General features: G+C 40.0%; 2 protein-coding genes across 2 annotated transcripts; both read right to left on the bottom strand.

Annotated features, from left to right (window-relative positions):
* Positions 1-1,738: 1,738 nt before the first annotated feature.
* LOC127439767 (zinc-binding protein A33-like) lies at positions 1,739-8,168 on the bottom strand. Its single transcript, XM_051695991.1, has 10 exons — positions 8,163-8,168; positions 7,399-7,560; positions 7,215-7,295; positions 6,094-6,210; positions 5,706-5,837; positions 5,483-5,617; positions 5,023-5,074; positions 4,813-4,839; positions 4,689-4,715; positions 1,739-2,734 (listed from the first exon to the last, which is right to left on the bottom strand). Exons 1-10 carry the CDS (start codon positions 8,166-8,168, stop codon positions 2,196-2,198), a joined length of 1,278 nt encoding a protein of 425 aa, XP_051551951.1. The 3' UTR covers positions 1,739-2,195.
* Positions 8,169-9,547: 1,379 nt separating this feature from the next.
* On the bottom strand, positions 9,548-22,718 carry LOC127439595 (macrophage-capping protein-like). The gene is made up of 9 exons (XM_051695779.1): positions 22,639-22,718; positions 20,421-20,617; positions 19,762-19,916; positions 18,491-18,652; positions 12,010-12,159; positions 11,677-11,763; positions 10,966-11,098; positions 10,779-10,870; positions 9,548-9,977 (listed from the first exon to the last, which is right to left on the bottom strand). The coding sequence occupies exons 2-9, from the start codon at positions 20,611-20,613 to the stop codon at positions 9,912-9,914; spliced, it is 1,038 nt and encodes a 345-aa protein (XP_051551739.1). The 5' UTR covers positions 20,614-20,617; positions 22,639-22,718; the 3' UTR covers positions 9,548-9,911.
* Positions 22,719-27,273: the final 4,555 nt, after the last annotated feature.

The following is a 27,273-nucleotide window of genomic DNA, read 5'->3' as shown; positions in this document are numbered from 1 at the left end:
GCTTGCATAACATTTCATGAAGTGTTAGGGTAAATGTTACTTTGTAGACAATTCAGAACCGTATGGGCTGAATCAAAAGTACTTTTTCCTTTTAATCTTTCAGTGTCCACAATTTAAATGGTTATATACATTTTAATTTGTGCTTAATCTCCATTTAAAATGTTTTACATAATATGGCAAAATGTATGTGGACACCCAAACACCACAAGCATATTTGCTTGAGCATTTAATTTCAAAAGCATGGGTATTGGGCATTAATAGGGACTTGGACCTCCTTAATGACTTCCACCCTTCTGGAAACACTTTCCAAAAAAAAAAATAAAAGTACTTTTTTCCTCACAATTGTTTAGAATGTGCAATGGCATTAACATTTGTGTTCACTGGAATTAAGGGACCAAGCTCAGATCCATTACCTAGAACGGGGTGTCCACATACTTTTGGTCATTTAGTGAATAATCTAAGGGACGTTTTTAGGTGTGGGCAACAATGACTAATTGACTTCAACCTTAACAAAATTGGTAGATATACACTGGCGGCCAAAAGTTTGGAATAATGAACAGATTTTGCTCTTATGAAAATAAATTGATACTTTTATTCACCAAAGTGGCATTCAACTGATCACAATGTATAGTCATTAATAACATAAAAAATTACTATTACAATATGAAAAAAAAAAATCTGAACTTCTTAAACTACTTCAAAGTGTTCTCATCAAAAAAATCCTCCACATGCAGCAATGACAGCTTTGCAGATCCTTGGAATTCTAGCTGTCAGTTTGTCCAGATACTCAGGTGACATTTCACCCTACACTTCCTGCAGCACTTGCCATAGTTGTGGCTGTCTTGTCGGGCACTTCTCACGCACCTCACAGTCTAGCTGATCCCACAAAAGCTCAATGGGTTTAAGATCCATAACACTTTACCAATTATCTGTTGTCCAATGTCTGTTTCTTTGCCCACTCTAACCTTTTCTTTTTGTTTTTCTGTTTCAAAAGTGGCTTTTTTTGCAATTCTTCCCATAAGGCCTGCACCCCTGAGTCTTCTCTTTACTGTTGTACGTAAAACTGGTGTTGAGCGGGTTGAATTCAATGAAGCTGTCCGCTGAGTACATGTGAGACGTCTATTTCTCAAACTTGAGATTCTGATGTACTTATCCACTTGTTTAGTTGTACATCTGGCCTTCCACATCTCTTTCTGTTCTTGTTAGAACCAGTTGTCCTTTGTCTTTGAAGACTGTAGTGTACACCTTTATGAAAGCTTCAGTTTTTTGGCAATTTCAAGCATTGTACAGCCTTCATTCTTCAAAACAATGATTGACTGACGAGTTTCTAGAGAAAACTGTTTCTTTTTTGCCATTTTTGACCTAATATTGACCTTAAGACATGCCAGTCTATTGCATACTGTGGCAACTCAAAAACAAACTCAAAGACTATGTTAAGCTTCATTTAATGAACCAAATAGCTTTCAGCTGTGTTTGATATAATGGCAAGTGATTTTCTAGTACCAAATTAGCAATTTAGCATGATTACTCAAGGATAAGGTGTTGGAGTGATGGCTGCTGGAAATGGGGTCTGTCTAGATTTGATCAAAAATGACTTTTCAAATAGTGATGGTGCAGTTTTTTACATCAGTAATGTCCTGATTATATTTTGTGATCAGTTTAATGCCACTTTGCTGAATTAAAGTACCAATTAGCAAAATTTGTGCATTATTCTAAACTTTTGGCCGCCAGTGTAGACATCAGGACACTCTTATGATGCGCACTAAATTTTGTCCAACATAACTTTGTAATCATTTTATTCACGTAGTTAAAAATATTTATTTTTTTGGTATGTAATGCACATTTTATTGAGAATTGGCCATGAAATGGTGCTATAGAAAATTATTTTACATTTTTGCTGATATCTCAGGAAAGTCCTCTTCTGAATCCTTGAGTGTTTCAAGAAAAAATAATCTAGAGACAAACCTGGAAAAAAAAATTGATAGGTCAAATCATTTGGCAGATATGAGCCAATACTTTATCGGGCGTGGCACATAATGAGTAATTGACCTTTACTTTGTGGGTGCCATATCTAAATGCACTCCTTTATGGTCTAAGGTCTGCACAAACAGTCAACTTAACTCTCCCCAACAGCCCTTTATGAGGACAGTAGTCAAGTTAAAAGGATTGTACATAGATTTAGAGAGAGCATTCATTTATTTAGACATTTCTGGCTTGAAATCTGGAGAGGACAATGTGATAAGTGTGCGTCCATCCAGTGGTGCGAAGAGAGGGTACAACTTCTCACAGAAACTTGTAGCAAATGTGAAGATATGTGACCGTGTGTCTACGTTGTAGAAAGACACCTGACCTTCCTCATAGTCCAAATAGACTCCCAGTTTTCTGGGCACAAGTGACAAGGGTAGCTCGGTCTCTGGTTTGGTGCAAGCATAAAACTGCCGCGTGCTTCTCCATATTGCCCAAAAGCCCTCAGAAGGGTTCATGGGAAAGCGGCCATGCCTTTTGGAAGAGGCAGTGGTCAATCCAATGCGCCAGTAGCCATTGTTGACAATATCAACTTCCCAATAGTGACGACCGGAGGAGAGCCCTTCCCAGCCCAGAACACAAGGCCAGCTGTCAAAGCGTTGGGTGCTAAATGACACTTCAGCTTCATTCAGAGCTTCCTGGACCTTCTTCCTGTCCTCTGAGAGCTGTAACCATGGGTGGTTAGTCATGGGGTCCAGTGTGATGTCAGCTAAACAGAGGTTGTACAAGTGAAAAGGTAAATCTTTCTTAACCCAAAACTAATCAATATTAACAAGTTTCATTGGCAAGTTTGCTGTATGGATTGATGATTTCATTTGCCAAAACACTTTACTTGTTGGTGTCGTTAACATTAGTTCAGTCATGACAACTCAAGAGACATGCTAATGCTAGAAAATACACATACATACTGAGTTAAGCATGTGGACATGCTTCTGCTGCTGTACAATTAGACAAAACGCAAGACAAACTGCATCGAGTATATGTATGACATTCTGCTGCACAAATAGACACTACAAACTATCCCCCAACAATGCAGGCTGTTGCACAAAACGCATAAAACATCAAACGAACACGACCGCCAACCTAGCAAATCTATTGCCAAGACTTGTTTTCTGCTGCTGTTCCAAAGATCCATGTGCACCAAGTGTATGCTAGCTAGGTGTGCCTATGGCCACTGGCCAAATGGAGTAACGCTAATGACTGAATTTCTCTGTGTGCCTCTGCCTGCTTAGTCTAATGGCTTAACCAGCTAGTGACCAAACTCGGGTGTACCTGAACCAGGAAACCCCAGAGCTTATTTAACTAGTGATTTACAGTAGACTAGCTCTGTGTGGATTTATTTAATCTAATGACCAAAGACCCCGTTTACACCTGGTATTAAGATGCGTTTGTGGTGATCTGATCACATGTGGTCAGTGCTAAAAACAGGTCTAAACAGGGTCTAAAACGTTTTGTGATCAGATCACAAAACCACATACGAATGTGCTCAACGCATGTGACCTCATCGCATTTGAGATGTAAACACTAATCCGTCCTGTATGTGTCCCGGCAGCAGAGAAGCGCATCTCCTCACCTGTCAATCAACCACTGTGCTAAAACAAGATTTTATTCTTTGTCGGTTACAAACGGCTTTAAAATGAATTCACCGCCCAAACAGAAAATAAATAAAATATAATAAAGAAATTCACAGGTCATCTTCAGTGTGTCTGAAATCAACATGCAGGGACTTATGAGAAGCACGAACATCTGCTGCTCAGGTTAATACAGGTAATCCACTAAAATAACAGACAATTCTTCTCTAAATGTTGCTTTTGTGCTTAAATAAAATTTCAGCTGCATCTGGGAGAAATAGCATGCCTTTTTCTTGCGCTTTGTCTTTTCTGACATTGTTGCGCTTTAATGTCATGCAGTAACACATTGACATAGTGATTGATGTATGTCATCATGAAACAGTCTCTCCCCTCCAAATCTGATCACAAGTGGTCACAGGACACACATTTAAGTGTAAACAGCCATTTTTCTCACCTGACCACACATGATCGGATCACCCGAGACGCATCTTAATACCAGGTGTAAACAGGGTCCAAGATAACGATGTGTGCCAGCCAGATTTGGCTAAGGCTTACCTTGTTAAAGGCACACTTCTATGTGACAGGGCCAAAAGCACCTTACTGTGCAAGCCCCTTAAAATAAAAGCCCCAGTAACCACCTGACCAAAAAGCATTTTCAGAGAATAACTCTCGCCGCGTAATGCTCTGAAACTGGCTTATCTGCAAAACTAAGCAATTTAAATGTTAGACAAAGAGAGAGACGCAAATTGATTGGCTACCCAATTACACGTTAAAGTACCAATCAGTTTACACCATGCAAGTCGATAGGCTTAACATGTCACATGTGAGCAAGCCAACTGGCGAAACAGATACCAGTTCAGAGAACTTATCAGCTTTCGCCACATAGAGTTGCATGGCTGGTTTTTACATTTAAATGTAGAATATGTTAACATGAGTTAATGAAATGTGAACTATTTTGATTCATTAACATTAACTAAGATAAATAAATGCTGTAAAAATCATTATTAGTTCATGATACCTAATGCAAAATTATAGTTTTTCTAATGTAAAACTAATGTAAAATTAAAGAGTAATATTATGAATCAGTGATACCTGATGCACTGCAGATCCAGCTCCACACTTTAGAAAACAGTGATAAACATTATTATTAAAGTAGTAGTATTTTGACTATAGTAATGACATTCTAGACAAACAAGACAAATACAAAAATCAGTACCTGAGTTTGGAATGTACTTTGGTGTCTCTGTCAAAACAGATTATACACACTGAATTGTACACATCAGAAAAAATATGAACTATATGAAAAATATGAGCAGTTTCCAAAATCATTAAAAAATCAAATTAAATAATTATTTCCTAAATGAAATTTACTGTAATTTGCCAAATCAGTAGTTTTTCAATTTGTTGAATTATGCAGAAGACTCACCTATTTTCCAGGTACGTTGTTTGCTGAGGAGCCAGAGCTGTGGAACAACACCCTAAACAATCCATTATTATAAAAATTTGAGTGAAAACAACAAGAACAGTATTACCTCAGAATAAGTTCATTTGTTCAATAATATTTACATAATGATATCCTCTGTTTGTAATGGGCACAGTTGGATTTTGTTTTGTTTTGTTTTGTTTCCTGTATTTATTGTCCTGCAAAAAGGATAGCAACTTGCCATAGATGTTCCCTCTAAAAATAATTTTTTACAAAACGTGTAAGGAATACACTGTTTATGCAGTGATAGGTATTTCCTAATAGAGATAACGTGTCCTAATAATGCCATTGATGTGTCACCGTAAAATAGTTTATGGGTTTAATCTATGAATTTTAGCTGGATGTTGAGATTATACAAGGTTGAAGATTATTTGTCCCTTATCTAATATGGGCTCAGTTTCACCTTGCTGTCCTCCTTCAGCAGAGACCAAGTTATGAACTCCAGAAAAGGCAACAAAGCTGCAACCTTGTTCTTGTTCTTCTTCAGTTCCAACTGCCTCAGAAACTGAGCTAAGTCTTCTCTCATTACACCACAGCGCTGCACAAATATACAAAAACATACAAATGGTTATTAATACACATACATTATGACATATGTCCCATGGGATCACACCCACTAACCTCACCTCTGACACAGCTTGTAACTCTTTAGCCCATTCCATGATCTTCTGCTCTGTATGCTTGGCAGAGTCAACCTTGTTCTCTTTCTGCTCCCAGCATGCATCTGTTTCTTGCTGCCAGGGGCTCTCACTGAACAGCTTTAAGTGGGATTAAAAAATAGACTGATACAATGAAGGCAACGACCTTAATGAAAATGAAGCAGCTTTCGTGTATTCTTTCGTTTTTAGGTGTAGTAGATATGCAAGTTTTTCCAAAGAACTCATTGAATAATTATTTTACATAAATAATTCGTTATCACCCACATATATCCACAAAGACAAATTCTGCAAAAGTGTACTTGGATTAGTATATTTAAAATTTGTGAATGAACTGTATATATTGCAGTGCACTCACAATGTCAACTTTCTTGAGCTCCTGTGCCCACTCAAGGATGAGCTTTCGGCATTGTTCCAGACTACGAGGCTCTGCATTCGCACAGATATTTTGGCCTTCATCTGCATTGGTACCAGGCTAAAAACACACATGCACCCACATACACAGTCAATTGTGTTTTTTAGTGATTTCATGTAATCAAACAAACACCCATTGCCCCAAACAAACCTAAAGTACTACCTCAGGGCTCTGTTGAAAATGAATTCAATGCATAACAAATTTGCAATCACAAATTCACAGAGGTTGATGGGCTGTTTATCCAATTCCACAACACAGAAACCCTACCTCACCTTTCCATGGTGCACTTCAACACCAGTCTAATCAAATTCAACCATCATGATAGGGTGACAGAGGTTTAGTTTGTTGTTATCAATAGCTTTATGATACACTGATAAACAGTTACTGTGCGTAAGATGTCTCCATGCAACCTTTATAACATTAATATTAAAACCACTGTTTGATCAAATCTGTATCGTATTATCAGTACCTTTCTATGGATGGGTAATAAATCCTGTCTCAGCACATTAGCTCACTTCTAATAGTCTGCCAACTTAATGGCTGAATAAAACCATTAGACCATTCAGATTGGTTTAGTTTTGGGATTTGGATAAGAGAAGCATTATTCAAGACTCATTCTCAACAGCAGTTGGTTTGTGTAAAATACATCCACTAATTTTATCGTAAGAAATTTCTTAATCTTGAACGATAAAACTTTTTAAAGCAATAAGCGTATAGATCAAATTTCATTGCTGCATTTACTGATGCATGCTGTATTATTTTTCCATTTTATTTTGTTCGACCATGATTTCATTTGTTCCTACTAGTGCCTATAAATTCAATAAAGAGGTTTTTGGTTCTGTATGCCCATAATTAAATCAAACACTATTTTTACATCTCCACATGTACGTACATCACATATACACAGATGTCCTCATAATAATGACAAATTACTTTGCACTGGTAAAGTTTGGGTTGCAAACATTAAAGTATAACAGATTTTGCTATAATAGTTTAACTGTTAATAAAATCTCACTAGCCAAACATTGACATACATGAAGTTAAGCATTACATGTATATATTACCTTGCAGACATGTTCCACCTGCTGTTTCCATTGAGTGATAAACTTCACACATTCCTGCAAGCTACGGAGATCCTTAAGGTCCTGTAACACAACAGAAGGATAGCGATTAAGAATAGTGAATACTGTCTGTCTGTCTGTCTGTCTGTCTGTCCATACATCCATCCATCTATCGATCTGTCTATACCTTTTGTCTGGGGCTTTGACTGCTTTTGCTGGGAACTGAGTTATGAGACTGAAAACCCTCATCAGGTAGAATCCAGCGCACAGCCCCGATGGAGTTACTCAGACCAGCTTCAGGGTCCTGAAATTCTGTTACACATAAAAACAAATACGTCTTTCCCTTAGCCTAAACTTTTTTTCTTATACTTTATTCTTATTCTAAGTGTTATAGTGTCATTGTCAAAATCATAGGATATCTAAACTTACTGAGTCTTGTCTTGTCCTTCAAGATACTCTTCATGTTTGTGATTTAAGAATTTTTCTTTTGAGATGCTCAGTCTAGCAAAGAACAAATTTTATCAGCTCAAACTTATGAAACTTTGCTAGAATTTAAATTACGTAATAGATTGATTAATTCATTAAATACTAAAATACAAAATAAAATTAATCTGTAAGATGCCAATTTAATAAATCAGCTAAATATATTGTAACTATTCTAAAGCACCGATGAGCTTCCTCTTCCTCACTCAAGCAACAATTTAATTGTTAAATCTAAAATAATATATGTATAAAAAAAATTACAGTAATACATAAAAAAAAATAATAATAATAATATTAAAGAAAGTTTACATTTCTCACCTCACCCTTTGAGGGAGCAGTCTAGCCCAGAGAGTCGAGGTGCACACCAGCAGAACCAGAGCACAAGGACACCGATTCTCTTAAGCGGTATCATTTCATCTGTAATGGCTAGACAACGACCTTTGCCACCTTAATCTGCTCCAGTCATACACGCATGATTTCTCATCTATTAACTTATATAGGGCTCTTCTGGTGTTTGGTAACACTAAGGGAACCTGATAAGAACTTGACCATTGTGAGCTTATGTAATCAATTAACGTGGGCTGGAAATCTAGTGTTGATGTTGTTGGTGTGCTTTCTGGGCTATATTCAACTCCGTTCAAGAAAACATTAAATTAAAACCCTTATATTCAATTAATATGCAATGATTAAACGGTTTTATGCTTGAATTAAGAGTGCAAAATTCCTGGTGTACTGCATGTGATTTGATAACACTGTCCATCAAACAGCAAGCTAAAAATATTATTTGCATTTGTTTTTTCTTTAAATAAAATTATGTGACTGAAAATCATGAACAAGCAAAGATACTGTATATACTATATATATACAGCTCTGGATAAAATTAAGGGACCATGGCAAAATTATCAGTTTCTCTGGATTTACTATTTATAGGTATGTGTGAGTAAAATTAACATTTTTGTTTTATTTTATTAAGTACTGAACATTTCTCCCAAATTCCAAATAAAAATATTGTCATTTAGAGCATTTATGTGCAGAAAATGACAACTGGTCAAAATAACAAAAAAGATGCAGTGTTTTCAGACCTCGAATAATGCAAAGGAAACAAGTTCATATTTATTTTTTAATAACACAATACTAATGTTTTAACTTAGGAATAGTTTCGAAATCAATATTTGGTGGAATTACCCTGATTTTCAATCACAGCTTTCATGCTCTCTACCAGTCTTTCACATTGCTGTTGGGTGATTTTATGCCACTCCTGGTGCAAAAATTCAAGCTGCTCGGCTTTGTTTGATGGCTTGTGGCCATCCATCTTCCTCTTGATCACATTCCAGAGGTTTTCATTGGGGTCATTTCATTTCAAATGATGAGAGATTTACAAATTTAGGGTGAACTACCCCTTTGAATTAATAGCTCAGACTGCACTTTTTACAGATGCTATTGGGCCTCAATTTTGCTTGTGATTGTAATACCCACCTATTTGTTTCTTAGACTAAAAATAATAAGGAACTGCTGGACTGGCTGAACTGGTCAATGACTACATGACTACAATTAATGCATATGAATGAGTAAAATTATTTGCACCGTTGGTACAAAATAAAATCCCTGTTGTGGATTTATTTTGTTCCCTTTTTCACGTTTTTTAAAAAAAATTATTTTCCACACATTCATGGGTGGGTTCACCAACTTTCAGTATCCTTTCCAGTGATTTGATTCGATGTAGAGGTTGTCACCTTAGCTTAGCATACATGCACCTGTCCAAGATAAAGGATGATCACACAGAAAACCATTTATGTAATTCTCATGCGTGGTTATATAAGCATTGGTGTGCGATGTCTGTGTTTATGCATTCTATTTGAATTAGGGCCAATTTGGTGCTCATTATAAAGCAGAGGTTGACGGAGGTCATGTGATTTAATAAAATCTGAATTTTGAACTCAAAAACAATTCAAACAAAAAACATTGAATCAACAAAAACAACAACAACTGACTGTTGGGTTGTTGTTTTTTTAATGAAAGATGTACTGTATGTAACAGAAAATTAATAGAAATGCATACAAAATGACAAAGGGCCTTCTCATTGCCTGGGATCAAGCAGCAATCTTTTGGCTAACAGCAAAGAGTCTTTACAGGGTAAAATTACACATGGCTAATATGTTATGTGGTTATACAAAATGAGTCACAGTTTCTGTGCATCCCATATCTTGGTATGTGTATTTAACTCCAGCTCTTGAAAAACTGTTTGAAGAGGACAGATTCACGGCCTTGAGGAAGAATTTCCACCTAAGGACAAGAGGAAAAGCAGAAGACTGCACTGTAAAAAATAAAATTGCATTTTATCCAGCTTATGTTTTGTTTGTTTTTTTGAGTCATATACTATGAAATGTGAATTACTTTGAATCTATATGAAAACACATGTTAGACCAACAGTATTCCCACAAATGTTGTCCCAACTAGCCTAACAGAGTTGTTTGAACAAACAATTTCATATTGAACAATGTTGCTGATTTGCAAGTTCCCAGCATGCATTTGAACATGAATAAATTATGCTGTTAGTGTTATGGGCTTACTTTTTGCTGTTTACTGACTTCATTTTGGTGTTATTGTTGTTGTTGTTTTTTGGTGTTGCTGTTTGTCAATTGTTGTGTGGTGATGTAAGGAGCTAGTCTTTTAACTTAATGAGGTTTGTGTGTTAAGGGGTTGAGGTCTATTGTGTGTCTATGTCAAACAATTGAATGTACTGTCTTGCCTTGCAAAATATACCTCTCTCTTCAGAGGCAAAATTGCAATTAACTTTATTTAAAAGGTGACAAAATGAAAATTCTTGTAATGTGAGTTGTGTGAACATAAAATTAGTAGTTCTCTCAACAAGAATTTTTGCAGTTTGTGAAAAAACAAATTCACATTGATTAAACAAAACAATGGTACTGAGGACAATTATTGAGACAGTTGTTAAGAAAAGTCATGATATTTTGAGTTTACACAAGATTTCATTTTTTACACTATGGTAAAAGATGCCCTATGACATCATAGTTCTGTTTCCTAGAGTAGAGTTTTTTTTTTTTTTACTGCTACTTAGAGTACCTGTGTTCTCATCCTGGGATAGTTCATTTCTGTGATGAACTCATCTGCTACCTTCAGGGCAACTCTCTTCTCCTCTGCATTGGCTCCATTCCCTGTCAATCAATAAATAATGGCAAGGACTTTTTATGTGGGTCTTTTTTATTGTTTCTCTCTGTTTTTCTATCAGTCGCTCAGATGCAAAATTCACCTTTCCAAACATAGATCTTCCCATTAGATCCATTGTCTAGTATGAAGCAGTCATCTTTCCCCAACAGCTCTTGACCAAAAGGTCCTCTATCACAAAGTTTGGTCAAGGTCATTTGGCCTGTTGCATTAGATACCTGAGAGAGAGAAACATTGTGAGATATTCTTCTTTCCCCTTTCATGAATGACATTTGAACCCTAATACATTCTCTTTTTTCCCGATTAACACTTTTTATTGAATCTCACAATAATAATAATACGTTTATTGTCCGATTCCTCTAAAATTTGCTTTGCGTCAGAATTACTGTCCTCATCATCCAAACATACAATAACTAAATGAACATACACAGTTCAATAATACGACATATCATCAGCATACATCATCTAGGTAATCATACAGTACAGGACATTAGTACAACATGTCATCGTTGTCTATTATACAAGTCACATAACATTATTTCAAGTGCAACATCTCCGTTTCTCAGTACGAAGCCTTTGTCATTGAGTCGTCCAGTTGGACGTTGGAATGAAAGTACGCTTGAAAGTCTGTGTCTGGGCATCCTAAACCTCCTTCCTGATGGGAATTGAAGTTTATACTCGTCGTGAAGCACATGTTGGCTATTACCAATGATGTTACTTGCTATTTTAAGTACCCTCTGCTCATGATCATGCCGAAATATCTCTAAAACAGGGGCCCCTACAAGAGAGACCTGACCTTGTAAAGTGAAGCAGAATTAGAAATGTCTGCTTCAGTGTCTTCCTCTGCTGTGCTGTCCTTCAGAGCTGGGATTGGACCAAGTACCTTTCAAGTAGATAGAGAGATGCTGTTAACTTCTCTACTTATGCATTTACAATGGAGTCAAAAAGTCTGAGACCACTAGTCCCACTATAAACTGCTTCTGTTTTGCATTCTTTTCAAATGTAATACAACATTTTTCAATGTCATTACAGACTTTTAGACCCTAAGAAACTTTGCATAAATGTACAAATAGTGCCATTTCTTTCTGATGAAAGTACATTAGTGTGAATGTATGAGTGTGTGTGTCACCTGAACCATCTCTAGTGGTTCCTCGCCCTCTGTCACATCAATGATGTGAGCTTTTCCATTCCTTTCTGTGTCTCTGATCAGCATTGCAATCTCACGGACCTTCTGTCGCTCAAACATGTTGGCTTTGGAACCGCTCCATGCGACTATGGTCTGAGAATATACACACACTTTGTTATATCCTCTCACCTTATAACTTAATGTAATATATGTAATATACCCATGAAATTAACTATGGTGGGTTCATTACACAACAAAATTAGCAAAGCAAACCAAGCTTGAATAAACAGCAAAATAAACCACATTAAAACGATGTGATGTGGCTTTTCTGCTGTGCTGTTGTTTATTTCCATTGTGTTGTGGCTTAATTTTGTTGTTGTGTTGTGGTTTCATTACGTTGTGTTTTCAGCTTTTATTTGCTTTGCGAAAGCCACGTCCACACTAATAAATTTTTGTTTGAAAACACATCTTTTTCTCTACGTTTTGGCCTTCCGTCCACAATGAGGCAGCGTTTTTGTCAGCGAAAATTGAGCTTTTTGAAAACACTCTCCCAAGTGGATACATTTGAAAACGCTGTTTTCGCGTTGTAGTGTGGACTGGGAAAACGTCTTGGTTACGTACGTAACCTCGATTCCCTGAGATGAAAGGAACGAGACATTGTGTGCTAACGCATATGGGGAGTTGTCCTTCCACACGACCTTGTTGAAACCTCTCTACAAGGTGTTTGAGCCCCGGCCCTCATGTTGGGCCAGGTGGGGAGCACTCAGAATGAATATATGAACTATAGTCGTATAGTATGAATTAACCCCTTCACGAACCCAGTCAGGAAGGGAGTTTATTTATAATGAAAGTGCTTGTGACTTTATGGTAAATTACAATGGCCTGATGCAGGCAGTTGTGTAAACTGATGGGGAGCCCGTACTTAAGGGGAGAGGCATAAGTATATGTTTGGCAAATGAAATAGCAAGCACTGTAAACAGAGGACTTTTGAAGAGAGAGATGTTACGTCTAGGTTGTAAAACCTTGCGAATGTGTTTTGAGAAGACCATCCTGCTGCAAAACATATCTTGTAAAGACACACCATTTGTCCATGCCCATGAGGAGGCTATGCCTATGAGTGTGTTTTAACACCAATTGGGCAGATCTTACCCTTCGACTCGTAAGCCAGGGCTATGGTATCAACGATCCAGTTAGAAAGTCTTTGCTTGGAGGTGGACATTCCTTTCGTGCATCCTCCATAGCACACAAAGAGCTGATCAGACGTATGTGTGTAGTGCACGCACAGGGCATAACAAATGCAAGGATTGTTCCTCATCTGAAATAAATGGGGGAGGGAAGAAAGCTTGAAGGTGAACCACCTGCGCTCTGAAGGGTGTGGTTAGTACCTTAGGCACATAGCCTTTTCTAGGTTTGACAGTGGCTTTTGAAAGACCTGGGCCAAACTCCAGACATGAATTGTGAATTGATAGTGCATGTAAGTCACCAACCCATTTTACTGAGGCCAAAGCCAGCAGTAGTGCGGTCTTAATGGAGAATATGCGCAAATCAACAGAGTCCAAAGGCTTAAACGGGCCCCTGTGAGTGCTTTTAGGATCAAAGTTAGGTCCCATGTCGGGACTGTAGCCGGCCAAGGTGGATTTAATCATCTTGCTCCTTTAAGAACCTTTATGATTAAATCATGCTTATAGTGGCCTGGCTTCAGGCATGATACGCAGATATAGTCGCCACATAAACTTTGAGTGTTGACGGAGTGGGTCCTACGTCTAATCACTCTTGAAGAAATATGAGAATTTCATGTATAGGGCAGTTTCCTGGGTCTTTGCCATGTAAAAGACACCAATCAGTGAACACATTCCATTTTAGCGCATAGAGGCATCTCGTGGATGGCACTCTGGCCTGTAAAATGGTGTTTATGACTGAATGCATCAGTTCTGACGTGGTTAGCGTGCTCCGTTCAAGGGCCACACATGCAGGTTCCACAGCTTGGGCTTGGGATGCCAGATTGTGCCTTGCGCCTGAGAGAGGAGATCCCTCCTCAGCGGTATTTCCCATGGTGAGCTGTACAACATCTCTATCATTTCTGGAAACCATGGCTGATTGGGCCATTTCAGCACAATTAACAGAACTGTTTCCATGTCCACTTGGACTTTGTTGATGACAGAATAAAGGAGGCACACAGGGGGAAGTGCATACTTGCGTTTCGCTGGCCGTATGTGGGCCAGCATGTCATGGTAACATACACTATATTGCCAAAAGTATTCGCTCATCTGCCTTTAGACGCATATGAACTTAAGTGACATCCCATTCTTAATCCATAGGGTTTAATATGATGTCGGCCCACCCTTTGCAGCTATAACAGCTTCAACTCTTCTGGGAAGGCTTTCCACAAGGTTTAGGAGTGTGTTTATGGGACTTTTTGACCATTCTTCCAGAAGCGCATTTGTGAGGTCAGACACTGATGTTGGACGAGAAGGCCTGGCTCGCAGTCTTCGCTCTAATTCATCCCAAAGGTGCTCTATCGGGTTGAGGTCAGGACTCTGTGCAGGCCAGTCAAGTTCTTCCACACCAAACTCGCTCATCCATGTCTTTATGGACCTTGCTTTGTGCACTGGTGCGCAGTCATGTTGGAACAGGAAGGGGCCATCCCCAAACTGTTCCCACAAAGTTGGGAGCATGGAACTGTCCAAAATCTCTTGGTATGCTGAAGCATTCAGAGTTCCTTTCACTGGAACTAAGGGGCCAAGCCCAGCTCTGAAAAACAACCCCACACCATAATCCCCCCTCCACCAAACTTCACAGTTGGCACAATGCAGTCAGACAAGTACCGTTCTCCTGGCAACCGCCAAACCCAGACTCGTCCATCAGATTGCCAGATGGAGATGCGTGATTCGTCACTCCAGAGAACGCGTCTCCACTGCTCTAGAGTCCAGTGGCGGCATGCTTTACACCACTGCATCCGACGCTTTGCATTGCACTTGGTGATGTATGGCTTGGATGCAGCTGCTCGGCCATGGAAACCCATTCCATGAAGCTCTCTACGCACTGTTCTTGAGCTAATCTGAAGACCACATGAACTTTGGAGGTCTGTAGCGATTGACTCTGCAGAAAGTTGGCGACCTCTGCGCACTATGCGCCTCAGCATCCGCTGACCCCGCTCTGTCATTTTACGTGGCCTACCACTTCGTGGCTGAGTTGCTGTCATTCCCAATCGCTTCCACTTTGTTATAATACCACTGACAGTTGACTGTGGAATATTTAGTAGCGAGGAAATTTCACGACTGGACTTGTTGCACAGGTGGCATCCTATCACAGTACCACGCTGGAATTCACTGAGCTCCTGAGAGCGGCCCATTCTTTCACAAATGTTTGTAGAAGCAGTCTGCATGCCTAGGTGCTTCATTTTATACACCTGTGGCCATGGAAGTGATTGGAACACCTGAATTCAATTATTTGGATGGGTGAGCGAATACTTTTGGCAATATAGTGTATATGCACCACTACTGTTGTGTTGTCCAAACGAATCAGAATGTGGTGATTGACAATATCGGAATGAAAGCTCTCAAAGCAAAAAGATAGCCAGTAGCTCTAGGCGGTTGACATGTCACGGCCATTTCACACCTGTTTCCAGGTATTGAAAGTTGGGTGTCAATTACACACCGTACCCCAACCTGTGTTGGATGCATTTGCGGTCAGCACTTTCTTTCTGAAAACTTGACCCAGCATAACACCCTGTTGGTAGAAGGCTGGCGCTGTCCATGGTGCTAAAGCAGCCAGACAGTGGCGAGTTACTGCGATGCATAGGAAAATGACATGACTTCAGTGGTAATGTTTTTTCAGTTTGAACTGAAACAGACACCGAAGAATGGTCTGTACGTGGTCGTTCATAAGGTGCGCACGCATGAACTCCCATGAAGGAATAGATCTAGCGGCTGTCAGAATTCTACTCCTTCAACAAGGGGACCGTCCAGTTGAGGATCATGTCTGTGAGTTTTTAGAGCCGGCAAATCAAGTGCACTATCCAGACCGCTCGCTGGTGGTTTTCTTCTGGGCCAGTCTGAATAGTGCACTGAGGGAACTGATGCCTCCGGCTGATCCTCACTGGACGCTCTGCGAATATGTGGAGAAGGCTCTGGAACTTTGCGGTTCCCATTATACAGTGGATTATGGCGGGAACCCCGGGCCAAAACCTTCGTCTTCGACTCCCTTCTCGAAGCCTTCCACAGCCCCTGTCTCGAAGCCTTCCATGGCCCCTGTCTCGAAGCCTTCCACGGCCCTTGTCTCGAAGCCTTCCACAGCCCCTGCCTTGAAGCCTTCTGTGGCCCCTGACTCCAAGTTGTATGATCTGCCACTGATGTCGGTGCATAGGTCCACGAAGAACCTGCCTCAAAAATTGTCTGTGCCCACGCCTGCCACGGCCAAAGAGCCAACCCCCACGCCTGCCACGGCCAACGAGCCAACGCCCACGCCTGCCACGGCCAACGAGCCAATGCCCATGCCTGCCACTGCCAACGAGCCTACACCCACGCCTGCCACGGCCAAAGAGCTAGAAGCCTCGTCCGTCCCAGAGCCTGCATTGCCAGCCTCGTCCATTCCAGAGCCTGCGTTGCCAGCCTCGTCCATCCCAGAGCCTGTGTTGCCAGCCTCGTCCGTCCCAGAGCATGCATTGTCAACTTTGGCCATCTGGAGAAGAAGGAGAAGAAAAGTTTCTGTTCCCAAGTCTCTTCCCATGCCCACGACCACAGAGGTCATTCCCGAGTCTATGCCCAGATTCACGACCACAGAGATCATTTCTGAGTCTCTGCCCATGCCCATGACTACAAAGGTCGTTCCCGAGTCTCTGCTCATGCCCACAACCACAGAGGTAATTTCTGAGTCTCTGCCCATTCCCACGACCACGGAGGTCGTTCCCGAGTCTCTTCCCATGTTCGTGACCATGGAGGTCGTTTCCCATTCATCCAGGACTCTTTGTCTCAAGCCTGCAATGGCTCCGCCTTCCACGGCTTTGCCCCTCGAGCCTGCCACGTCTCCGCCTTCCACGGCTTCGCCCCTCGAGTCTGCCACGGCTCCGCCTTCCACGGCTTCGCCCCTCGAGCCTGCCACGGCTCTGCCTTCCATGGCTTTGCCCCTCGAGCCTGCCACGGCTCCGCCTTCCACGGCTTTGCCCCTCGAGCCTGCCACGGCTCCGCCTTCCACAGCTTTGCCCCTCGAGCCTGTCATGACTCCGCCTGCCACAGCTCCGCCCCCAGAGCCTATTCCTCCAGTGGCTCCGCCCACAGAGTCTTCCATGGCTCCACCCCCAGAGTCTTCCACGGCTCCGCCCGCTCCTCCAGAAACTATTCTTCCTGCGGCTCTGCCCGCTCCCCCAGAGACTCCTCCTACAGCGGCTCCGCCGCCTGACCCTGTCCCTGTCCTGTGGCCGCCTCCCAGGCCTCCTGACCCTGTCTCATCCCTGCAGCTGCCTCCCAGGATTCCTGACTCTGTCTCGGACCTGCGGCCACCTCCCAGGATTCCTGACCCAGTCCCCACCTTGAGGTCATCTCCTTGGTCTCCTGGCCATCTGCCTGATCTGCTCTCATCTCCCTGGTCTCCTGGCCATCCGCCTGATCTGCTCTGGTCTCCTGGCCGTCCGCCTGATCTGCTCTGGTCTCCCTGGTCTCCTGGCCATCCACCTGATCTGCTCTGGTCTCCTGGCCGTCCGCCTGATCTGCTCTGGTCTCCCTGGTCTCCTGGCCATCCACCTGATCTGCTCTGGTCTCCCTGGCCTCCTGGCCACCCGCCTGATCTGCTCTGGTCTACTTGGTCCTCCAAGCCTGCAGTGTCACTCTGGCTCTCCATCCCTCCAGCTCCGCCTTGGTTTCAAACCTCCCTGTCTTTGCCTTGTTCCTCTGCTCCCCTTGCCCCTTGTGCCCCCCTGAACTGCCTGTTTACCCCTTGTGCCCCCCTGAACTACCTGTTTTCCCCCACACTCCATGGACAATTTGTTTTTGTTTTTGGAGAGTCTGGAATCCTCTCCTTAAAAGGGGGGCTCTGTCACATATTCCCTGTTTTTGTGTTGACTTATGTTGAAATTCTTGTTTAGTTCCGGTTTCCTGTTAGTTTGTAGTCCTTTTGTAGTTTCATTTTATGATTGGTTTTCCCCTGACTGTTTCCACAGGTGTTCCTCATTCCTTTGTTTGCCCCCATGTATTTAAGCCCTTGTTTTCCCCTGGTTTCTTTGTCAGTCTTCACATGTGTTGTCACGTTCTGTGCCTGGTTTCCCGTGTTTTGTTTCGTTTTATTCTGAGTACTTTGTTTATCTTTGCTTTCCATTAAAAGCTGCATTTAGATACTCATTCCTTGCCTGCCTCCTCACAATTTTCATTTTTGGGTGAACTGTCCCTTTAAGGCCACAACTGCAGGTTACTGCTTTTTACAGAGTAAGAAAGTAAAATTTGAAATTGGCCTTTTACTTTTTTGACCTTTTCACACACATATACTCACATACCTCTTCTAGATCCAGTATGAAACAGTCTCCCTTGTTGAAACTTCCCCAGCTAAGCTCCACCTCTCTGGCTCGGATGTTTTTCTTTCCTTTGACCTGATACAGATGAGTAACTGGGCCAATCCTGGACCTGGCACTCTTGAATCCGGACTCCACCCCTCCCTCCTGAAATAGAAGGAGAAACCAGTGAGAGCGTGTTTCTATAGTGAACAATCTTACATCCTTGGCCTTTTTATTGTTTTCATTCTATGGTGCTGTTGCAAAATGCAGTAACTACACGATTTTTCAAAATTGAGTTATGCCCAAATTCAGGCCTCTTAGACTATGATCTTTCTCATGACGGATGAGTTTAGATCAACTATGCTCAGACTCAGAGAAAATGGCTTGAGACTATTTTAAATCCACATTTGACTGGACAATCAAAAAACAGAGTGTCTATTTACACTAAGTCCAAACAGCCCATCTTTTTGGCAAAGGCTATTTACACTAACTCCGCCCACCATTGTTGAGACCAAGCTGAAGACAGCCATGACAAATTTCTTAGGGGTCAACTGCTGGTCAAATAAAGGTGGGCATATTTGAATTTTTCGTGATAGGGCAGAGACATTGAACAGGTTAATGGGTTAGACATTTTGTGGGTTAGGAGAAAGGAGAATGGAGTGATTATTTGCACTCCAATAGTCTGGTGGAAACGCACAAGTTTAAAATAATTTGTGTCCCCATGTGTTGCTGTAGTAGCTCAGAGTATAATGAAAAATGATTTTGAAAATTATTGGTAATGCTGATGATCCGGGTTCGAATCTCGCTTTCTGTCATACTTTTTCCCATGTCTCCAATCTTAATTTTTCCTATAATACTATTTGATTCCTCACAGTGATTTGGTCACAGTAAAGGTTGAGGAGTTTAGGGAAGAGTTTGATCTGGATAAAATTAACCTTGGTTTTCCTATAGTAATATTGTAGTAACCATGTTTTTTTGGTGGAAACTGTAGTTTTGATGCAATGAACCATGGTGTTACAACAGTAATATGTTTCAAATATAGTAACCATGTTTAATTTTGTGGACTCTAAATAAACACAATAAAAATGCTGCAGTAATACCACTATACTGTATATTAGTATTTAAACAGGGGTGTAGTAGTATCTGCCACTATTTGCTCTAGAGTGCAAATAACCTCTGCCATCAAAAAACTTTGACACCATTTTTCAGTGTTGACATTGTTACTGCATTTTGGCTTTGTATGTCAGTATTGCTGTCCCTCCTCTCTCTCTCACCTTGTAGCTAACTCCTTTCGGAAAGAGTCTCATGAACTCAGGTGACTCGTAGCCTTGCACCTGTCGGTGTTGTACTGGCTCTCCACCTAAGTAGCTGTCTAGCTGAGTGGCAAGCATGGCACAAGCACCCTGCTCATCCCGTGACGACTTTTCACCTTGAAAAACATGTGATTCCATAACATTCCAATGTTAAAACATGTGTACAAACAGCACCTGTTACTTAAAGGGATACAGTAGTTACTCACTTTCATGTTGTTCCAAAACCAAATAACTTTTTTTCTTCTGTCAAACACAAATTTTAGATCTTTGGTAAGTTATATTCATTCACCATTAACTTTCATGGTATGGAAAAAGGAAGCAATGAAAGTGGCTGGTTACTGCGGCTAACACTCTGCCTAACACCTCCTTTTGTGTTCCACCAAAGAAAGACTGTAATATACAGTTTGGAACAACATGAGAATAAATTATGACAGAATTTTCATTTTTGTGTTAATTATTCCTTTGATTAGTACACTATTTCAGTATAGAAAATGTCTATGTAGCAAGAACAGGTTCATAGTACATAGTAATTACACATCACAAATCCCCATTTATTCTCAAAAAGCTCATATAACTAACATTCTACGGTTTATACATCAACAATTACACATACTACACACCCATCCACATGTGCAGGTCACTTCTATCCTTGCCCCGGTTGCTGAGCACAATGTACGCATCTCCGTTGTAGAAGATACCCTGCTGCAATGAATCAAGAAGCACAGCCTTCATCTTCTCCACCCTCCAGATCCACATCCCAGGCTCTCGCACCTCTGGGGTAAACTGGCTTGTCGCTGCCCGCAGATTAAGCATTTTGCTGATGGCAAGAAAGAGAAAGAGAGATGAGTGTGTGTAAACGGAGGTCGAGGGACTGATAGGACTTTATTATGTGAAAGTCAACAGGTGAAGAGAGGAGGAGGAGGTGAAATAAGAAAAGGGAGAATGAAGCGAGGAGAAAACAAGAGTGGATAAGAGAGAGCGACAGAACAGAGTGTGCATGTACTAGGAAAATACAGAAAGAGAGAACAAGAAGATATAAATATAAGGGGAAATGATACAAGGAGGAGATCTTAGATATTGTAGTTGAGTGTTGTAGTTGAAGAATGATACAACATTTAAATACAGGATATTTGGATGAGAAAGTTAGAAAAGTACGAAAGTAAGAAGGGAGATTGTGGGAAAGGAAATTGGAAAAATTATGTGTGATGGAGTGGATGAAAGAGAGGAAGAGCAGTAGACAGTGGAACAGAGCAAGAATGATGATGGGCAAGCCTGATCCAGACAGCAGAGGCGGGGACCCTTAAGGTCATGGGTCAGATATAGAAGCAGAGCACTGGATTGCATGCTCCATTAGAGACACACAATGGGAATGCCGAGGGAAGGTGAGAGCAGAGAGATCAAATAATAGAGCTGTAAAATGAGATGCAATCATGCCATACAAATAATTCATAAGGCCAACTGTTGCACAGCCATTCAAGACACACAGCAACATACAGCCAGCCACACACACCAAAGGCAGACTGACAGATCAACAGAAGAAGTTGTCCCCCTGTCACTGTGTTTACACTGATTACATAATCACATTAGCTGATCAGATGTGAGGTCACAAATAGAAGCGAACCACTTGAGAGTGACGCATCATCCGACTGTAAGTGGTCTCACATGATTGATGGTAATATCCAAAAAGTTGTAGTAGTTTCTACTCCACCTTCTTTCAGTTCCATATTTCCATGATCAAATTTAGTATAAAGAGTAAAACAGAATTCTAAAAAGGTGAGAGCAAAGGGGGCCTGGGTAGCTCATCGAGTAAAGGTGCTGACTACCACCCCTGGAGTCGCGAGTTCGAATCCAGGGTGTGCTGAATGACTTCAGCCAGGTCTCCTAAGCAACCAAATTGGCCCAGTTGCTAGGGAAGGTAGAGTCACATGGGGTAACCTCCTCGTGGTTGCTATAATGTGGTTCGCTCTCAGTGGGGCATGTGGTGAGTTGTGCGTAGATGCCGCAAAGAATAGCGTGAAGCCTCCACACATGCTATGTCTCTGCGGAAACACGCTCAACAATCCACATGAAAAGATGCATGGATTGATGGTCTCAGATGCGGAGGCAACTGAGATTCCACCACCCAGATTGAGGCGAGTCACTACGCCACCATGAGGACTTAGAGCGCATTGGGAATTGGGCATTCCAAATTGGGGAGAAAAAGGGGAGAAAAAAAGAAAGAAAGTGAGAGCAAAATAACAGAAAATTAGTTTCTATCTATCTATCTATCTATCTATCTATAGAAGATCAGTGTCTTGTCAATTTACTTTGATTCAGACAGGCTGAATTTTGAATGCCAGGTGCAGATTAACCTTAGCCATGTACCAACAGGTTTTGATGGATGAAGACTTTCAACACTGTCATCTTCAAACCATCAAACTTTGATTCTGAAGACAAGTAATAAAAACACATGGTGTGGTAAAATCATTGCACAAATAATAAAATTAATCTGAGGACTAGTAATAAAAAAGAAACTGAATATTGTGAGGTTGCATAAAGGAAACCACACATGTTTTGTATTGAAGGAGTAAGTGCTGAACAATACATCTCTCAATGAAATAAAAGATGAGGGAATATTGACCTAAAAAAAATAACAACAGATTGACTAATTTACACATGTGCACCAGGAACATAAAAAAACAATGGAAATATCTTAAGTAAGTATGTTAAAAGTTAGTGCGACTTAATAATATTAACATAGGCATGATTTTAGTTTAAATAATTTTGCCAATTAATTAATTTATTGTTAAGGAGCCACAGCATGAAATTTCAGTCAATTCCCTCTGAATCTGAACATACCTTAATGAAAAAGTAATTGTTAATGTCGGCACAGCTCCAGACAGCTGTTATTGTAAATGTAGTAGTTGCCTGAAGAGTTTTCTCTACTGCCTATACAGTTGAGTGACTTGCCTCACAACTTCCTGCCATTTCCTCCTCAGTAACTTATAAAGGCTGGGTACAGTTATTGGGGCATATATTGTATGGAGCACTTAGTGTGAAGACAAAAGCGTGCTAACCAAATGATAAGCCGCGTGGAGATACGGATAATCATCTCACATCTGTTGTGAACACACTGAACGCAAACACTTTTTGACTAAACAAGCAACATGTCACTTTATCTGCATGAGCAAACGTGAGCTTGTGTTTATGGCACTTTGAGGAAGAGTGAGAGGTGAGAGAAAAAGTGCAAATAAGAAAGAAAGAAAGAAAGAAACTACAGTATATAGTTATTACAGATTAAGTTGACAGGCCAATGTCTGAAAATATGACCCAATGAACTGAACCATATTCTATTTTCATGAAGTGATGAGGAGACCACGGTACTCTTCAGTTCACCTCAAATGTTGTGTCACCTGTAAACCACCAGAGGCCACTTGTTTAGGATTCATATTTGAGATCTCTATCCACACAATATATGGCAATAGTCCCATTGTGATAGATTTTCCATCATTATTATTCTCATTGTTGGAGGTTTTTAGTGAGGGTTTAGACATTTGACACACAAACACACTGTAAGCAAACATCTTAATTTGACTACACAAGTAACACATCATTTTAACAGCTTAAGCTAAGTGAGCCCATGTTCATAGCATTGAAATGGTGTTCGCTCTGATATCACAATAGCAATTAAGGGCAGATAAACTAATTAATTTTCTTATGAAGAAGCTAAGCTTTGCCTAAGTTTGATATGTTTTGCTATTCAATTTAACTTTAAAGCTGAAATTTATTGAATTGTATTGAATTGTAGTATTATTACACTGTAAAAAATGAAATGCCATTTTATCCAGTTTATGGGGGTTTTTGAGTCACAGAAACTCAAATTGTAAATTACTTTGCCTCTATATAAAAACACATGTTAGGCCAACAATAGTACCCCAAATGTTGTCCCAACTAGTCAAACAGAGTTGACTAGTCATGTTGAACAGTGTTGCTTATGTGTGAGTTCCCAGCATGCATTGCAACATGAATAAATTATGTGGTTAGTGTTTTAGGCTTGTTCCTTGCTGTTTGCTGTCTTTATTTAAGTTTTTTCGTTGTTGTTGTTTTTGTTTTATTTTTTGGCACTGTTGGCACTGTTAATTAATAGTTGTGTGGTGATGTTAGAAGCTCATCTTTTAACTAAATGAGGTTTGTTGATTGTCACCGTTATTGAGGTTTGTGTGTTAAGGATTGAGGTCTATTATGTTTCTCCATCATTCAGCTGATCATACTGCCTTGTCTTGCAAAACATACCTCTTCAGAGGCTAAGATTACTGGTAACTTCATATAAATGTACTTTAAATGGTGACAAAATGAGAGTTCTCACATTGTGAATCGTCAGTTGGCTGAGTTAAAAATGACTAGTTCTCTTAGCAAGATTTTTTGCATTTAGTGAACAAACAAATTCACATTGACTAAACAAAGCAATGTTACTGAGGACAATTATTCAAATGTAGTTGAGAGAACCCCAAAATCTTACTGCATCATGTTGTGTTGAATTTTTAAGTTTGCTCAACGATTCCTTTTTGAAATGTGTAATGATTACACTTGTTCCATGTTATCCTTCTGAATGTGAACTTGAGGCCTTGTCAGCCCTGAGACATGCCATCATGATCGACTACTCTCGAGTCTTAATTCGCCTTAGTCTTGTCTTTGTCCTCATGTAATTTACCAAAGGATACTCTTTTGATTTTTTTCCAATGTGTGTTATTTAACCATTTAAAATCACTGCTGCATTTTTTGTGGTAATTTGACTTATTTGTGCAAGACAAAGAACGAACGAAAGAAAGAAAGAAAGAAAGAAAGAAAACTGTATTTTTAGCAATAACCCTACACATATTAGAATGGTAACTCCTTGGAATCATATGTTGCCATTTTGGCACTTATATACAGTACATGTAGTGATCTTAAAGGGACAGTTCACCCAAAAATGAAAATTCTCTCATCATTTATTCACCCTCATGCCATCCCAGATGTGTATGACTTTATTTCTTCTGCAGAACACAAATTAAGATTTTTAGAAGAATATCTAAACTCTGTTGGTCCATACAATGCAAATGAATGGTGATCAGACCTTTGTAGCTCCAAAAAACACATAAAGGAAACATAAAAGTAATCCATTTGGCTATAGTGGTTAATTACACAAATTCTGAAGCAATATGATAGGTGTGTGGGTGAGAAACAGAACAATATTTAAGTCCTTTTTTTTTTTTTTACCCTAAATCTCCACTTTCACTTTTACTTTCAGACGTGAAAATGAAACTAACAGGCACCACATGTGACTTTCTGATGTAAAAGTGAAAGTGGAGATTTAGGGTAAAAAAGGATTTAAATTGTGATATTTTTCTCACCCACACCTATCATATTGCTTCTGAAGATTTTGATTTAACCACTGGAGTCTTGTGGATTCCTTTTGTTTCCTTTATGTGACTTTGGAGCTACAAAGGTCTGATCACCATTCACTTGCATTGTATGGACCTACAGAGCTGACATATTCTTCTAAAAATCTTCAATTGTGTTCAGCAGAAGAAAGAAAGTCATACACATCTGGGATGGCATGAGGGTGAGTATATGATGACAGAATTTGCATTTTTGGGTGAACTATCCCTTTAAAAAGCTGCATTTCAATAAGAGGCCTCATCTGACATCATAGCAATTAAGGGCTGATAAACAAATTCATTTTGTAATGGAGATAAACAGTAAACAAGACTGTAAACATTATAATTGTCTGTAAAAGCAACTACTGAGCAAAGTGCTTGAGATTTCAAAACATGGTTTCAATCATGGTTATCACACCTAGAGAGCAGTACTTTCTCTATTCAAAAGGTCTGTAACTGTAACATTTATTTACATATTTTACACATTTTAAGCATAATTCATTGAAAAACATATTGAAAAAAGAATGAAAATGCAAAAAACACACCCACTTCTACTCCCAATTGATTCCTCTTATTTATTCATTACTCATGAATAATTTGCAGGGGAGTTGATTCATGTGGAAGACAAATTGGTCAAGGTTTAGGGACCATTAGACTGATGATCTCATCCTCTTACTAAATCACCACACATACTCATATGGTGGATGTGTGGGCTGTATTATGAAATTTGCAAGTTTGTAACATTCATCTGTCATGTGTGAAAGACAAGAGACCCGAGAGAAAGAGAAATGTTGACCAATCCAATCTAGATTGTTTCTTTCATTATCAGGTCATCAAGTGTCACAGTTTCCCTTTTCTGATGTTGGTAGTTTATGAAAAGAAAAACATTTTTTTAAAAGTTTGAAGGGTTGACTCTAACATGATTACTAATAATCCAGAACTGTAAAACTAATTTTGGCAATTTGTTTCCCACGTAATAGAGTCCATTTATATTATACCAGCAGTACCTTCCTATCATAATGCACAGAAACAGTCACAAGGCAATCAAAGCCCAAGACAAATGGAATGCAATATGTTAGCTTATTTCAACTAAGTTATGTGTAGTCTTTGAGTGAAAAGGGAAACAGACTCTCCTTTGAGACAAAAGGGGTTTCGTTTGACAATCTTCACTCTGATTACGTCATTTACAGTACTGCTGTTTCAGCCCTTGGGGAATAAGTGACAACTATTACGACCCCATCTAAGGTGAGGACGCAACTTAAAACTGGAACACAAAATGAAGGTCTTTTTGTGATTTTTATTTAAAAACACCACAGTTGAAGCAACAACTTCAGGGGTGAGCATAGCCAAAACAACAAACCAAAGCCCCACTAACTCCTGACAAACAACCAAATAAAATAACAAAGAAAAGAGAAAAAAAATACAATAAACACCCTTACTCCCTGACTAACACTAAACAAGAGAAAAAGGATATATACAAAAGAAACTGGCACCCACCCCCTACAGCTTTCCAAAGGTGAATTAGCTATTTACAATATTTACACAGATATGTCCAAAAAGAAATAAGGTTGGACAACTATCATCACAAACAACAATGTTATTTTTAACAGTCACAACAACAGGCAAGCAGCAATTAAACAACATCACACTACAACAAACACTCTTAGCCAACAAGGTTTAACAACAGCAATGGAAACAACAGGAAATCGTGAGATCAACAGAGCTCCCCCTGTAGATGTGGTGGTCTGTTTTATATTCCTGTCTCTTAGGCCACACCAATCACAGGTGGAGATTAATCCTGGCTGGTCCAATCCTGTGGAAAGTGGAGACAGAAGAGAGAGAGAGAGAGAGAGAGAGAGAGAGAGAGAGAGAGAGAGAGAGAGAGAGAGAGAGAGAGAGAGAGAGAGAGAGAGAGACAAAAAGGACAAAACAGCAACACCTATCTACAACAATATGTCACTGGACGTAACACAACAACCGTCTTGTCAAAAAATGCCTCAGCTCAGGTACTGATCAACATGCTTTTCTGTACTGTTTAATTGCCAATAAGATTTTATATGCCGCACTTTTGTTGGTC

The sequence above is a fragment of the Myxocyprinus asiaticus genome, chromosome 4 (assembly GCF_019703515.2).
Source record: "Myxocyprinus asiaticus isolate MX2 ecotype Aquarium Trade chromosome 4, UBuf_Myxa_2, whole genome shotgun sequence".
Classification (NCBI taxonomy): domain Eukaryota; kingdom Metazoa; phylum Chordata; class Actinopteri; order Cypriniformes; family Catostomidae; genus Myxocyprinus; species Myxocyprinus asiaticus.
This window is presented reverse-complemented; position numbering and strand designations above follow the sequence as displayed.

Bases quoted from the DNA above. Each gene is read 5' to 3' on its own strand.
- LOC127439767 (XM_051695991.1), bottom strand. The intron at 6,211-7,214 runs GTAATATATACA...GTGTGTTTTTAG, and splicing joins AGGTGGAACATGTCTGCAAG to CCTGGTACCAATGCAGATGA. The intron at 4,716-4,812 runs GTACTGATTTTT...TGTTTTCTAAAG, and splicing joins AAAGTACATTCCAAACTCAG to TGTGGAGCTGGATCTGCAGT.
- LOC127439595 (XM_051695779.1), bottom strand. From the start codon at position 20,613: ATGCTTAATCTGCGGGCAGCGACAAGCCAGTTTACCCCAGAGGTGCGA. The intron at 10,871-10,965 runs GTGAATTTTGCA...ATTGATTGACAG, and splicing joins GAAGATCTATGTTTGGAAAG to GGAATGGAGCCAATGCAGAG. The intron at 9,978-10,778 runs GTACTCTAAGTA...TCTTGTCCTTAG, and splicing joins ATCCCAGGATGAGAACACAG to GTGGAAATTCTTCCTCAAGG.